The 12,428-nt window shown below is 48.4% G+C and overlaps 1 protein-coding gene across 1 annotated transcript in view; it reads left to right on the top strand.

The window, feature by feature from the left end:
* Nucleotides 1–12,428, top strand: part of DSCAM (DS cell adhesion molecule) — a 759,198-nt gene that overhangs the window by 602,021 nt on the left and 144,749 nt on the right. Inside the window, exons 13-15 of the mRNA XM_027112479.1 lie at nt 4,750–4,946; nt 5,942–6,038; nt 6,648–6,776. Coding sequence (XP_026968280.1) covers nt 4,750–4,946; nt 5,942–6,038; nt 6,648–6,776 — 423 coding nt within the window. The remainder of the gene's footprint in view (nt 1–4,749; nt 4,947–5,941; nt 6,039–6,647; nt 6,777–12,428) is intronic.

Genomic DNA, 12,428 nt, shown 5'->3' on the forward strand with positions numbered 1-12,428 from the left:
CTTATGTGTTATTTGTTGTTTTTCCCTTGCTGCTTTTTTTTTTTCTTTTTTTTTTTCTTTTTTTTTTGTGGTACACGGGCCTCTCACTGCTGTGGCCTCTCCCGTCGCGGAGCACAGGCTCCAAACACGCAGGCCCAGCGGCCACGGCCCACGGGCCCAGCCGCTCCGCCGCATATGGGATCCTCCCGGACCGGGGCACGAACCCGCGTCCCCTCCATCGGCAGGCGGACTCCCAACCACCGCACCACCAGGGAAGCCCTCCCTTGCTGCTTTTAATATGCTTTCTTTGTATTTAATTTTTGACAGTTTGATTAATATGTGTCTTGGCGTATTTCTCCCTGTATTTATCCTGTATGGGACTCTCTGTGCTTCCTGGACTTGATTGACTATTTCCTTTCCCATATTAGGGAAGTTTTCAACTATAATCTCTTCAAATATTTTCTCAGTCCCTTTCTTTTTCTCTTCTTCTTCTGGAACCCCTATAATTCGAATGTTGGTGCGTTTAATGTTGTCCCAGAGGTCTCTGAGACTGTCCTCAGTTCTTTTCATTCTTTTTTCTTTATTCTGCTCTGCAGTAGTTATTTCCACTATTTTATCTTCCAGGTCACTTATCCGTTCTTCTGCCTCAGTTATTCTGCTATTGATCCCATCTAGAGTACTTTTAATTTCATTTATTGTGTTGTTCATCGTTGCTTGTTTCATCGTTAGTTCTTCTAGGTCCTTGTTAAACGTTTCTTGTGTTTTCTCCATTCTACTTCCAAGATTTTGGATCATCTTTACTATCATTATTCTGAATTCTTTTTCAGGTAGACTGCCCATTCTCTCTTCATTTGTTAGGTCTGGGGTTTTATCTTGCTCCTTCCTCTGCTGTATGTTTCTCTGTGTTCTCATTTTGCTTAACTTACTGTGTTTGGGGTCTTCTTTTCACAGGCTGCAGGTTTGTAGTTCCCATTGTTTTTGGTGTCTGTCCCCAGTGGCTAAGGTTGGTTCAGTGTGTTGTGTAGGCTTCCTGGTGGAGGGGACTATGCCTGTGTTCTGGTGGATGAGGCTGGATCTTGTCTTTCTGGTGGGCAGGTCCACGTCTGGTGGTGTGTTTTGGGGTGTCTGTGGCCTTATGATTTTAGGCAGCCTCTCTGCTATTGGGTGGGGTTGTGTTCCTGTCTTGCTAGTTGTTTGGCATAGGTTGTCCAGCACTGTGGCTTGCTGGTCGTTGAGTGAAGCTGGGTGCTGGTGTTAAGATGGAGGTCTCTGGGAGATTTTCGCCATTTGATATTATGTGGAGCTGGGAGGTCTCTTGTTGACCAGTGTCCTGAAGTTGGCTCTCCTACCTCAGAGGCAGAGCCCTGCCTCCTGGCTGGAGCACCAAGAGCTTTTCATCCACACGGCTCAGAATAAAAGGGAGAAAGAGTAGAGGGAATTAGTAGAAGTATGAGGAAAGAAAGAAGGAAAGGAGGGTAGGAAGGAAGGAAGAAAGAAAGAAAGAAGCAAAGAAGGAAAGAAGGCAAGAAGGAAAGAAAGGAGGGAGGGAGGGAGGAAGGAAGGAAGGAGGGAAAGAAGGAAAAAAGACAGAAAGAAAGAAGATACAGTAAAAACAAAATAAAGTATAATAAAGTTATTGAATTTAAAAATTCTTATTTGGAAAAAAAAAAAGGGACGGATAGAACCTTGGGACAAATGTTGGAAGCAAAGCTATTCAGACAAAATCTTACACAGAAGCATACACATACACCCTCACTAAAAGAGGTAAATGGGGAAAAATCATAAATCTTGCTGTCAGAGACCACCTCCTCAATTTGGGATGATTCGTTGTCTAAAGGAGGGAAGGAAGGAAGGAAAGAAAGAAAGAAAGAAAGAAAGAAAGAAAGAAAGAAAGAAAGAACGAAAGAAAGTAAAGTATAATAACGTTATTAAAATTAAAATTGATTATTAAGAAAAAAATGTTTAAAAAAAACCATGGACGGATAGAACCCTAGGACAAATGGTGGAAGCAAGACTATACAGACAGGATCTCACACAGAAGCATACACATACACATTCACAAAAAGAGGAAAAGGGAAAAAAATCATAGATCTTGCTCCTAAAGTCCACTTCCTTAATTTGGGATGATTGGTTGTCTATTCAGGTATTCCACAGATGCAGGGTATATTAAGTTGATTGTGGAGCTTTAATCTGCTGCTTCTGAGGCTGCTGGGAGAGATTTCCCTTTCTCTTCTTTGTTCTCACAGCTCCCAGGGGCTCAGCTTTGGATTTGGCCCTGCCACTGCGTGTAGGTCGCTGGAGGGCGTCTGTTTTTTGCTCAGACAGGACGGGGTTAAAAGAGCCGCAGATTTGGGGGCTCTGGCGCACTCAGGCCGGCGGGGAGGGAGGGGCACGGCGTGCAGGGCGGGCCTGCGGCGGCAAAGGCGGCGTGATTTTGCACCAGCCTGAGGCGCGCTGTGCGTTCTCCCGGGGAAGTTGTCCCTGGATCCCGGGAACCTGGCAGTGGCGGGCTGCACAGGCTCCACGGAAGAGGGGTGTGGAGAGTGACCTGTGCTCGCACACAGGCCCCTCGGTGGCGGCAGCAGCAGCCTTAGCGTCTCCCGCCCGTCTCTGGGGTTCGCGCTTTTAGCCGCGGCTCGCGCCCGTCTTCGGAGTTCCCTCAAGCAGCGTTCTTAAACCCCTCTCCTCGCGCACCAGGAAACAAAGAGGGAAGAAAAAGTCTCTTGCCTCTTCGGCAGGTGCAGACTTTTCCCCGGACTCCCTCCTGGCTAGCCGTGGTGCACTAACCCCTTCAGGCTATGTTCAAGCCTCCAACCCCAGTCCTCTCCCTGCGCTCCGTCCGAAACCGAAACCCGAGCCTCAGAGCCTCAGCTCGCTGCCCCGCCTGCCCCGGCGGGTGAGCAGACAAGCCTCTCGGGCTGGTGAGTGCCGGTCGGCACCGATCCTCTGTGCGGGAATCTCCCCGCTTTGCCCTCCGCACCCGTTGCTGTGCACTCCTCCGCGGCTTCGAAGCTCCCCCCTCCGCCCCCCGCAGTCTCCGCCCGCGAAGGGGCTTCCTAGTGTGTGGAAACTTTTCCTCCTTCACAGCTCCCTCCCACTGGTGCAGGTGCCGTCCCTATTCTTTTGTCTCTGTTTTTTCTTCTTTTTCTTTTGCCCTACCCAGGTACGTGGGGAGTTTCTTGCCTTTTGGGAAGTCTGAGGTCTTCTGCCAGCGTTCAGTGGGTGTTCTGTAGGAGTTGTTCCACGTGTAGATGTATTTCTGGTGTATCTATGGGGAGGAAGGTGATCTCCGCGTCTTACTCTTCCGCCATCTTCCTTCTCTCATGTTTTAAAAATATCTTTAAACGTTTAGTGTATGATTATTTCAGGTTCTGTGTCTGGGAATTCTAGCATCTGAAGTCTTCGGCGGGTGCTGATTCTCAACGAGAGTAGATTGTTTCCTCATGTGTTTTATATTTTTGTTTTGTGAGTTCATGTTTAGAGAAGGTTTATCTGGGAGAATCTCAATGGGCCTGGATAAAGGACCCATCCTTCTGGAGTGTGTTTTTGTTTGCTTTTGCTGGATTCCTCAGGCCCTCTACCAAACTAGGGTCGCCATCACATCAATCCTTTAGCAGGAATTTGACTCCAAACTTATGTAGAGTCAGACCAGCTACAAATGCTCAAGGGAGATGGTTTTTCTTCATTCGCAACACAAGCCAAGGCAGTTTGCTTCTCCCTTTGCCATCGTGCGGTCTTATGTATTGACTGTTTTTTGATGATTGGCTTGCTCCTAGGATAGAGCCCTCTGAGGAGCTCTGCATGGAGGTTTCCCTTTTATCACCTGCCTCACAGGCAGTCAAAGCACCAGCACTGTAATACCTGGGGCCTTGGTTCTGGCTCCTGGGTTTTCTCTCACTTTCTTATAAAGTTAGTATGCATTTAAAAGGTGTTTGTTACACACTGTCCAGCATTTCTAGGTGGTCTGTGGCATGGGCCTGGCGCCTCATGTCTCCTGGAATATTGCCCAGGATGGGAGTCTATAGATGGATTTTGAGGTGGAGAGAGGGAACTGGACAAGTTTCACAAATAAAGGTTCCTGTTCTCTCAATGCATCGGGATGAGATTCCCTGCTATAAACGATGGGAGAAGGATAGGTCCAAGGTTTCCACAGGACTGTAAAAGTTTGTGCCAGCCGTGGGATGGGATGTCGAGAGGTCACTTCAGGGACTGGTTAGCAACAGCCAGGGCTCCATCTCAGTTGACTAGCAAGGTTTCATCCCCATAGCTGACAAGGAGAGTTCGAAATGTAGGAGATTACAGAAGGCGTGTAATTCTCAATGGAAGCCCCCTTTCCCATCCGATAAGCAAGTCACATCATTGTCCTGTGTGTTCTAGGGGATGTGGGTCTGCCATTCACAGGGATTGGAAGAGAGCAACACTGCACGAGTATGAAACCACAGGGCAATTTCTGCTTAAGGCTCATTTAGTCCAGTTTCATTTTTCTGCCACCTTCCAACTATCTTGATCATGATTCTTGCTCAGCAGTTTCCTGAATGCATTTTATTTCAAAGAAACACCTCCTCGGGAATTCTCTGGAGATCCAGTGGTTAGGATTCTGCGCTTCCACTGCGGGGGGCCCGGGTTCCATGCTCCCTGGTCAGGGAACTAAGATCCCACAAGCCGCGCAGTGCAGCCAGAAAGCAAAAAAGAAACTGAGCTGCGTGTTAAGGTGGGGGAAGCCGAGAACCCTGCTTTGCCGAGTAAGTTGTGTCGTTTTTGGGTTTTCAGTTCCTGCGATGATTACGTCCTATCCAAACACCACCCTGGCCACTCAGGGTCAGAAGAAGGAAATGAGCTGCACGGCCCATGGTGAGAAGCCTATCATAGTCCGCTGGGAGAAGGAGGACAGAATCATTAACCCCGAAATGGCCCGCTATCTCGTGTCTGTCAAGGAGCTGGGAGAGGAGGTGATTTCCACTCTGCAGGTAAAACATGACAAACATGGCAGATGAGAAGCTACCTTCATGGGCAGAATAAGCCTGTCTTTTCACATAAGTCGGTGCATGTGGGTAGCCAATAGAAAATCAGCTTTTGAAACATCTGAGAAGCACTGTCTCTCCCCCTTCCCATAATGGAATTGCTGAGTAGCCTGCCAAAATAGTGCCTTATCATACGTAAAATTGTTAAGAGTAAAATTATTGGGAACATGGCAGGGAACCCAACCGTAATAATAAAAAGAAAGAGAGAAACCGAGTCTTTTAATGACACTTAATCCTGGCGGAATGACAGTGTATGTTGCGCACATGTTTTAACTTCCTGTAAAAAGAAAAATTAGATGGGTTCTTGGACAAAAAATATTATAAGGAAAATATTTTGATTCTTGGGGGAAAACCCCACATAAAAAAGTACTGCAGTCTCTTAGAACTTTTAGCACCACTGGCAGTTAGCTGGGTGATTCTTTTAATATGGGGGAGAAACGATGCCGTAGGACACACATGGAAAGAAAAAGTCCTGTGTTTGAAACGCTAATATTGATTCACTCCCAGGGTCCAATCCTGGAGTCCTGGGAGACCAAACCTTTATTGCGGTGTTTATAGATCTGTTTTTTCAGGCAGGGCTGCTTTGAATGCTTTAAAAATCCACTATGAGATTAAAAAAAAAAAAGTATATGGGGAATATATATCAACCTGACCGTGCATCCTACGTTAAATTACACATCCAATTTCACAAGCTGGCAGCTGACGTGGAACGTCTACATTGCCTCTATCCATCTGCACATTTACAATTGTGCTGAAATAATTTGCTCTCAGGATTGTGTGTCCCTGTGTGTGTGTGTGTATTTGTGAGTGTGTATATGTGAGTGCTTGGGGCTGGGAGGAGGGTGAGAGTGGAGAGAAGCGTTTTACAGCCAAAAGCCCTTGAGTTGTTCCCTCGCTCCGTTCTACTGGGTAAGACGGATTTCTCTCTGCTTTACGCATAGATTTTGCCAACGGTAAGAGAAGATTCTGGCTTCTTCTCCTGTCACGCTATCAATTCTTATGGGGAGGACCGTGGAATAATTCAGCTCACAGTGCAAGGTAGGATGGACATAGCCTAGGGGGAGAAACACGGCTGTTTCAGGACAGTAAGTGTGTGCCCAGGCTTGGGAACCCGTGTGGCCTCAGCTTGACGTGTCACGCTTCCAAGTCCTCGGAAAATTTTGAATCTGTACAAAGTGGGCGCTAAAGCACCATTTTGCAGGTCTCATGATTATGTCAAGATGCAGCCCCAAAACACAGGGGACAAAGTTCGTAAAGGAATTGGGTGTGGATGACTGGGCAGCCCTGAGAGTGTGCCTTTCTTGCTCAATTTTAGGGATCCTTATACTAGACGATCCGAATGAAAGTTTAATATCTGGGGCCAAAATAGTTTTTGAGTTAATAGATCCCAAGCCAGACCAGAAGAGTGACACTGAAATCTCCCATGTTTGGTCCAGCTTTACAAGTGCTGTGAAAACTGGCAGATTTGAAAAGTGAAAAATTCCCATCCTCAAAAGGGATTGGGGAAAAAAAATACTTCCAGGTAAAAAAATCGTCTGCCCATGTCAAATGCTGACAAAGCTTTTGTGAGTCACCCTCAGCTTTTCCACTAGCGTCTATGCCTGAACAATATCTGAACTGATCCCGGGTTTCCTGTTGACTGCACAGAGCCTCCAGACCCTCCTGAAATTGAGATCAAAGATGTGAAGGCACGTACAATCACCCTCAGGTGGACCATGGGATTTGATGGAAACAGCCCCATCACGGGCTATGACATTGAATGCAAAAATAAATCAGGTAAGTCCTTGATTTCCTCCGACTTCATTTCCACTTCAGAAAGCCCTTTTATTTTTTGCCTTTCTAGTGGATTTTACCTGTAAGAAGAACCTGGACTCTGGGAAACTCAGAGGGGGCTCTTTTTACCAGTTTGTCTCTTTCCTTGCACGAAGTACACCCACGTTTCCTGGGGTGGGAATGGTTTTCTGTCGAGATGGCTTCGTTGGGTCAGCCCTGCCTCTTTTCTCTTTGAACCAGCAGGACCTCTATGTGATTGCTCCCTGTGGCCACTTTGGCACTGTCGCCACCGATGGCCGCATGGGCTGCTGCCGACCCGACCTGGCCCCTGTCATTATTTTTTCTACCTCCCTAGCTTCCCTTTGCTTCCCTCGTGTCCGAATCCCTGAGTACCAGCTGTGTTCAGTGTCTGTGGGCTGAGCCGAGTGGTGGTGGTTTGCGCAGAGGGCCACGTCTTCTCCAGATGGGCTCTGACCCTGCAGGGCCCTCCTGGATGTGCAGGGACAGGCCATGGGCCCGAATGTAGGCCAGCACTCCTGTGCTTCCTCTGCGCCAGCAAGTGGCCGGCCCGCAGGGAGCTCGGACATGAAACAGACCCACAGCTGTCAGGACCACGACAGGCCTGCCTGTTGATCACCTTAAAGTGACAATGACAAGGTCACTTGGAACATTAGGACCCATCAGGCCGAGGGTAGGGTACCACCGCTGTGGCTCCTGGTCTGGACTTTGACATAAAAGAGACGAGGAGTTCTAGCAGCATCAGCACGTGAAGGGTTGACAGAACTGCAGAGGCCAGGAAAGTGGCCTTGCTTCTCACTCTCCGGGCACCGTGCGTTACTTCAGAGCACCCTGTCGTGACCCACTTAGTATCTTTGGAGCAGACGCTGGAGTAAAAACTTAAGCTGGAGGCAGCTGGAAAGGCAGGTCAGGAGGGAGGAAATGTTTCAGTACGAGTGGGCAAGGGGCAGAGCAGGAGAATGTGTGAGACGGGAGTAGGAAGCAAGTCCAGAAAAAGCCTAAGGGGTGGGGCTTAAGGAAAGCAACTCATGGTGATGAAAACGACTTGTATCAAACCAAGACTAGAGGTTGCAGCAATAGTGCTTGAGGCTGGTGATAAGTCACGGGCTGGAAATGCGTAAAAAAGACGTCGGAGGAGGTGAAATGGCTTGGCTTGTTCCCCTGAGCCGCTTCCAGAGACCTGGGAGTGAGGTGATGCTTACATGGGACCTGAGGAAGCCTCCTGAGAGCACAGCAGCTGCAGTCACACTGTCCCCTAGAAATGTGGCAGGTCCACTGCAGGTGGAGGTGAAGGATGCCCCTTGAGCAAGCTGAGGGCAGTGTTGGTCCCAACAGGGATCTTTCAGGAATCAGGACCAACGGGCTTGCCCAGGGTCAAAGGAAGAGAGGAGGCGTTGCCTTCGTTCTAAGCAAATAAGGTCAGGATGGAACCCAAGATTGAGAAGTTCTGAGATCTAGGTCTTGAAGTAAAGGAAGTGCTTCTTAGGTGAGACCAGCGTGTTCTCTTGGAGAACAGCCTGGAAACTGATGGCAACAATGAGAACTCAGCAGAAACACAGACGTGCATGATGCGGACACTCTGCAGAGTCCTCAGAGGGAGGGACAGACCCCACCAGGCTCTCTGGCTGGGCACTGACCGAAGGACAGTGCGTCTGGGAGCTAGTGCCCACGCAGTCTCTCAGGGGAGCAGCTCGGTGCCTCCCTGACTTCAGGGCATCAGTCATTTCCAGGTGCCAGTGACGGTCCAGTGGTGACGGTCCAGTGGCTCCTCAAAGGGGTTTGCGGCCCAGCCTGTCCTGGCTCAGCTGTGGCCCTGTCTCTTACCAGCTGTACCCACCCCAAACCATCCTCCTCTGTGAGATGGGCTCCCACAGCATCACTGCGACAAGGGTCCCTCAAAGGCTGCCCTCCCGTTCCTGGACCACACAGTTACTATGGTTACTCCCACCTGATACTTAGACGCCACTCCTCGTGTTACCTCCACAGGGACTCATCCCTGGTCCACATTCAAGGCCAGGCCTCCCTCTCATGTGCTCCTACAGTCTCTCCCCTTCCTTTCCTGGCAGGTGTCATCATGCGTGATCATGTATTTAACTCTGTATTTGTTTTTCAAATTTATCAATATTTTCTTTTATTACATCTGGGTTTTGAGTTAAGTTAGAAAAGTTGTTCTCTACCTCTGGCCATAAAATAATTCAGCCTCTTTTCTTCTAGTACTTCATGTTGTTTCTTTCCCTCTCTTTTCAAGATTTAGATCTCCAAACCATTTGGAGTTTACTCTTCTGTATGCTGGGAGAGATGGATCTAGTTTTATCTTTTCCAAAATGGGTCTTCTGTTGCCCCAACATCATTTATTAAAAGGTCCACCTTTTCCCAGTGATTTCAGATGCCACCTCTATCACATACTAACTTACCATATGTACTTGAGTCTATTTCTGGACTTTCTATTCTACTCCATTGGTTTATCTATTAATGCACCAGTACCAGACCATTTTAATCACAGAGGCTTTATGTCTTAATATCGAATAAGGCTAGTCCACCCTTGTAACTTTTCCTTTCCAGTATTTTCTTAGTTTTCCATATATAACTTTAGGATCAACACATTTAGCTCCATAAAGGCATGTTTTTGTTATTGTTAATGAGATCACATTAAATTTGTTTATTAGCTTAACGGAGAACTGACATTTTTATGATGTTGTGGGTTTACCTGGTCCATCAAAAAATATGTGAAGTTCTAAGCCCTGGTACTGCACAGTGTGACCTAGTTGGGGAATGGGGTCAGACAGCTGTGATTGATGATATTAACATGTCAGCCCTACCAGACTGGGAGCTCTTTGGGGTGCGCTGAGCCCTGCCCAGTTCCCCTGGACCTAGCACAGGCCTAACATGTGTCAGCACTTCACAGATATTTGGTGAATTCTCATTGAGAAGGGAATGCATTTACAACTCACCGTCTGGCACATAGCAAACGTGTAATAAATGCAGCTTTTAGTATTACTCCAGTGTGCACCAAAATGCTTACACGTAAAAGGCCTCTAGGACCATCTGTGTTTGTGTAACTACTTGCTACCCATTCAGGATCCTCAGTGTCTCCCACGTCTCCTGTTAGTTTCCCAAAGGCAGGGACTCTGATTCAGTGCTTCCCCAGCACCTAGCACAGTGCCTGCCACATAAGACGTGCTCAGTAATACTTGTGGCATTTAATTTACGTGCAGTCCAAACCTAAGAATTACGTTTATCGCCAACAGCATTTTCAAATGCGTAAGCTGATGGGACTGTACAGAATTAAAGCAGGAAAGCTCCTTATCTGTGAAGCTGGGGATGGTCAGAATCAAGGGATACATTTCCATCCTTCTACTCCACACACACACACACACACACACACACACACACACACACACACACAGCCAAGCTCATGGCTAAGGCATTCTTGCAGTTCTGGAACCCAGCAGTCTGAGGGTCAGAATGAGCACCACGGGGGTACTTGGGGAAAAGCCCATGGACAGGTAGCCATGGCCTGAGGTCTCCACCAGGACCTCCGTCACTTTCAGTTTGAAAGGCCTGGGAGGAAGGAGCGATCAGTAGCAGGCAGGAATCACAGTCACTGCTGTACGAAAAGTGTTAGCATTTTCATGTGTTAGTTGCTTCCTCAATAAGTTTTGGGTATATAAACAGTACAGCCATAATTTAAGTGAGTGCAATTTATAGGCAGAGTACATAGAAACTGATCCTTCAAGTCACAGCTTAAATGTCACCTCCTCCAGGAAGCCTTCCCTGACTACCCAGTTTATGGCATGCCCTTTCTCTACTCATAGAGCACCGTGTATGCCTTGGAACATTTGGTGAGCTTGTGACTGTTTATTTAATAGCTGTCTCCTGTGCTGAGTAGTTGTCCCCCTGAGGGATCTAGTGACCACTCAGGGTAGGTACTACATCTGAGGAACCCTGTGCTATGTCCTTGCATCACCTACGGTGACCAGCACACATATTAGACTTGTAAGAAACAGTTTTTTACTGGTTAACTCTCAACCTGAGTTTTAGGCAATGAAATCATCCCCCTAAAAGCTGCTTTCTTCCACTTTTTGTTAATTTGCTAAGAACACAATGTATGACCACATTCCTAGCAAAGTGGGTCCCTGCAAGCGATCCTTCAGGCTATGCTTGACCAACCCCAGCAATGGAAAGTCACCAGCCGGAGAAAGCACGATTCTGCCTCGGGCCAGCCAGGATTATTAGATATTCTTACATTTCTTGCACCTGAAGCCAATGGCCCTCTTCCCACCGCCTAAGCCCTTTTGGCAAATGACATCCCTTCCAGGTTATGAAAACAGATGATGCTCCTTAATTTTCCATTTGCCAAGAAAGACAAAACAGCCCAAGTTCCTTTGCTTGTATCTCCAGTGACCATCTCCTGGCCCACTTGCTCTGATCAGGCCCCGTGGCAACAGCCCTGGTGTCATCTGACCGGGTGCAGACGCAAAGGAGCCTTTGCCTCCCTCATTTGGAATGTTCAACTTTCTCCGTGGAGCCCCAATCCCACGGGTTGCTTTGTCTGCCACATACTAAGATCCTAGTGGCCACTGCTTCTCCTCCAGATGGACACCAAGAACCCCTTTCCATCCCTTTCCAGCACCTTGTCCCCTGTGCACGGCTGGCCGATGCTGTCCGGTGCGTCTACTTCCTTCCCCTCTTGGAAGGCAGGCCACCTGTCCCCACGTCCCATCTGGGCTGCCTCTGTCCTTCTCCCCAGGGCCTCACTGACCGGGCCTAGCTCCTTTGCACACCTCCCTTCTCCTCTCTCAGGCCCCCTTCCCCATTTCACCGAGGCTTCTCCTCCATGGAGAGCAAGAAGCAGAAGCGGCTTCCCCTGGGTCCCGATGCCTCCCTTCTCTTGCCCAGCACCGCAGGTCTCATCCTTCTCTGAGCTGCCTCTTCACTGCACTTCTTTTGTATAATTTTGTCTCTCAAACTTTGGGCCACCCTCACTCTTTCAGGCCTCTAACGACCCTTCTGCAGATCAAGTTCACCCTCTTACATTTGTCCTTGACGATCTGCCCATCCTCCTGACTCGGGCTGTCTGATGCCCAAGCTGGGTTCACCAGCGAGCACCCAGTACAACCACACCGCTCCTGGGGGCTCCCCCAGTCCTTCCCATGGGGGATGATTGGGATTTCAGAGACAGGGAGGCCATTCTGAGCTTCCTCATCCTTTTCACCACTGGTCTCTCCAGGGCACATCATGGAATCCTACCTACTTTTTCATCAGATGCTTCTGACATCTCCTCTCTAAACCAAGGGACGAATCTGACCGTGCACAGCTCTCCCACCCTTAGCTCCTACAAACGCAGAGGACTTACAATAATTCTTGGCAAAGTTCCCCTCCCTTGCACTTGACCCAGCTCTCTGCATTGATCCTCCTTGCCAGGAAGCCAAGTTAAAAGTTCGTCAGAGGTTTTCATCTAAGCACATGAGACTTCCGGCAGATACCTGGAAAGTTGAAATCCAGTCTTATCCATCAGGCATCCTGCAGAGACTATGTGAAGGTTGTGTGCTGCGGGAAGACGGCCTAGAACGTGGGGAAAACACGGCTGAGGTCAAATCCCAGCCCCACTTCTCACCAGCTCGATAACAGGGTCCG

This window comes from Aethalodelphis obliquidens, unplaced genomic scaffold, assembly GCF_003676395.1.
Source record: "Aethalodelphis obliquidens isolate GAN/ISIS:26980383/991018 unplaced genomic scaffold, ASM367639v1 scaffold1, whole genome shotgun sequence".
NCBI classification, from domain to species: Eukaryota; Metazoa; Chordata; class Mammalia; order Artiodactyla; family Delphinidae; genus Aethalodelphis; species Aethalodelphis obliquidens.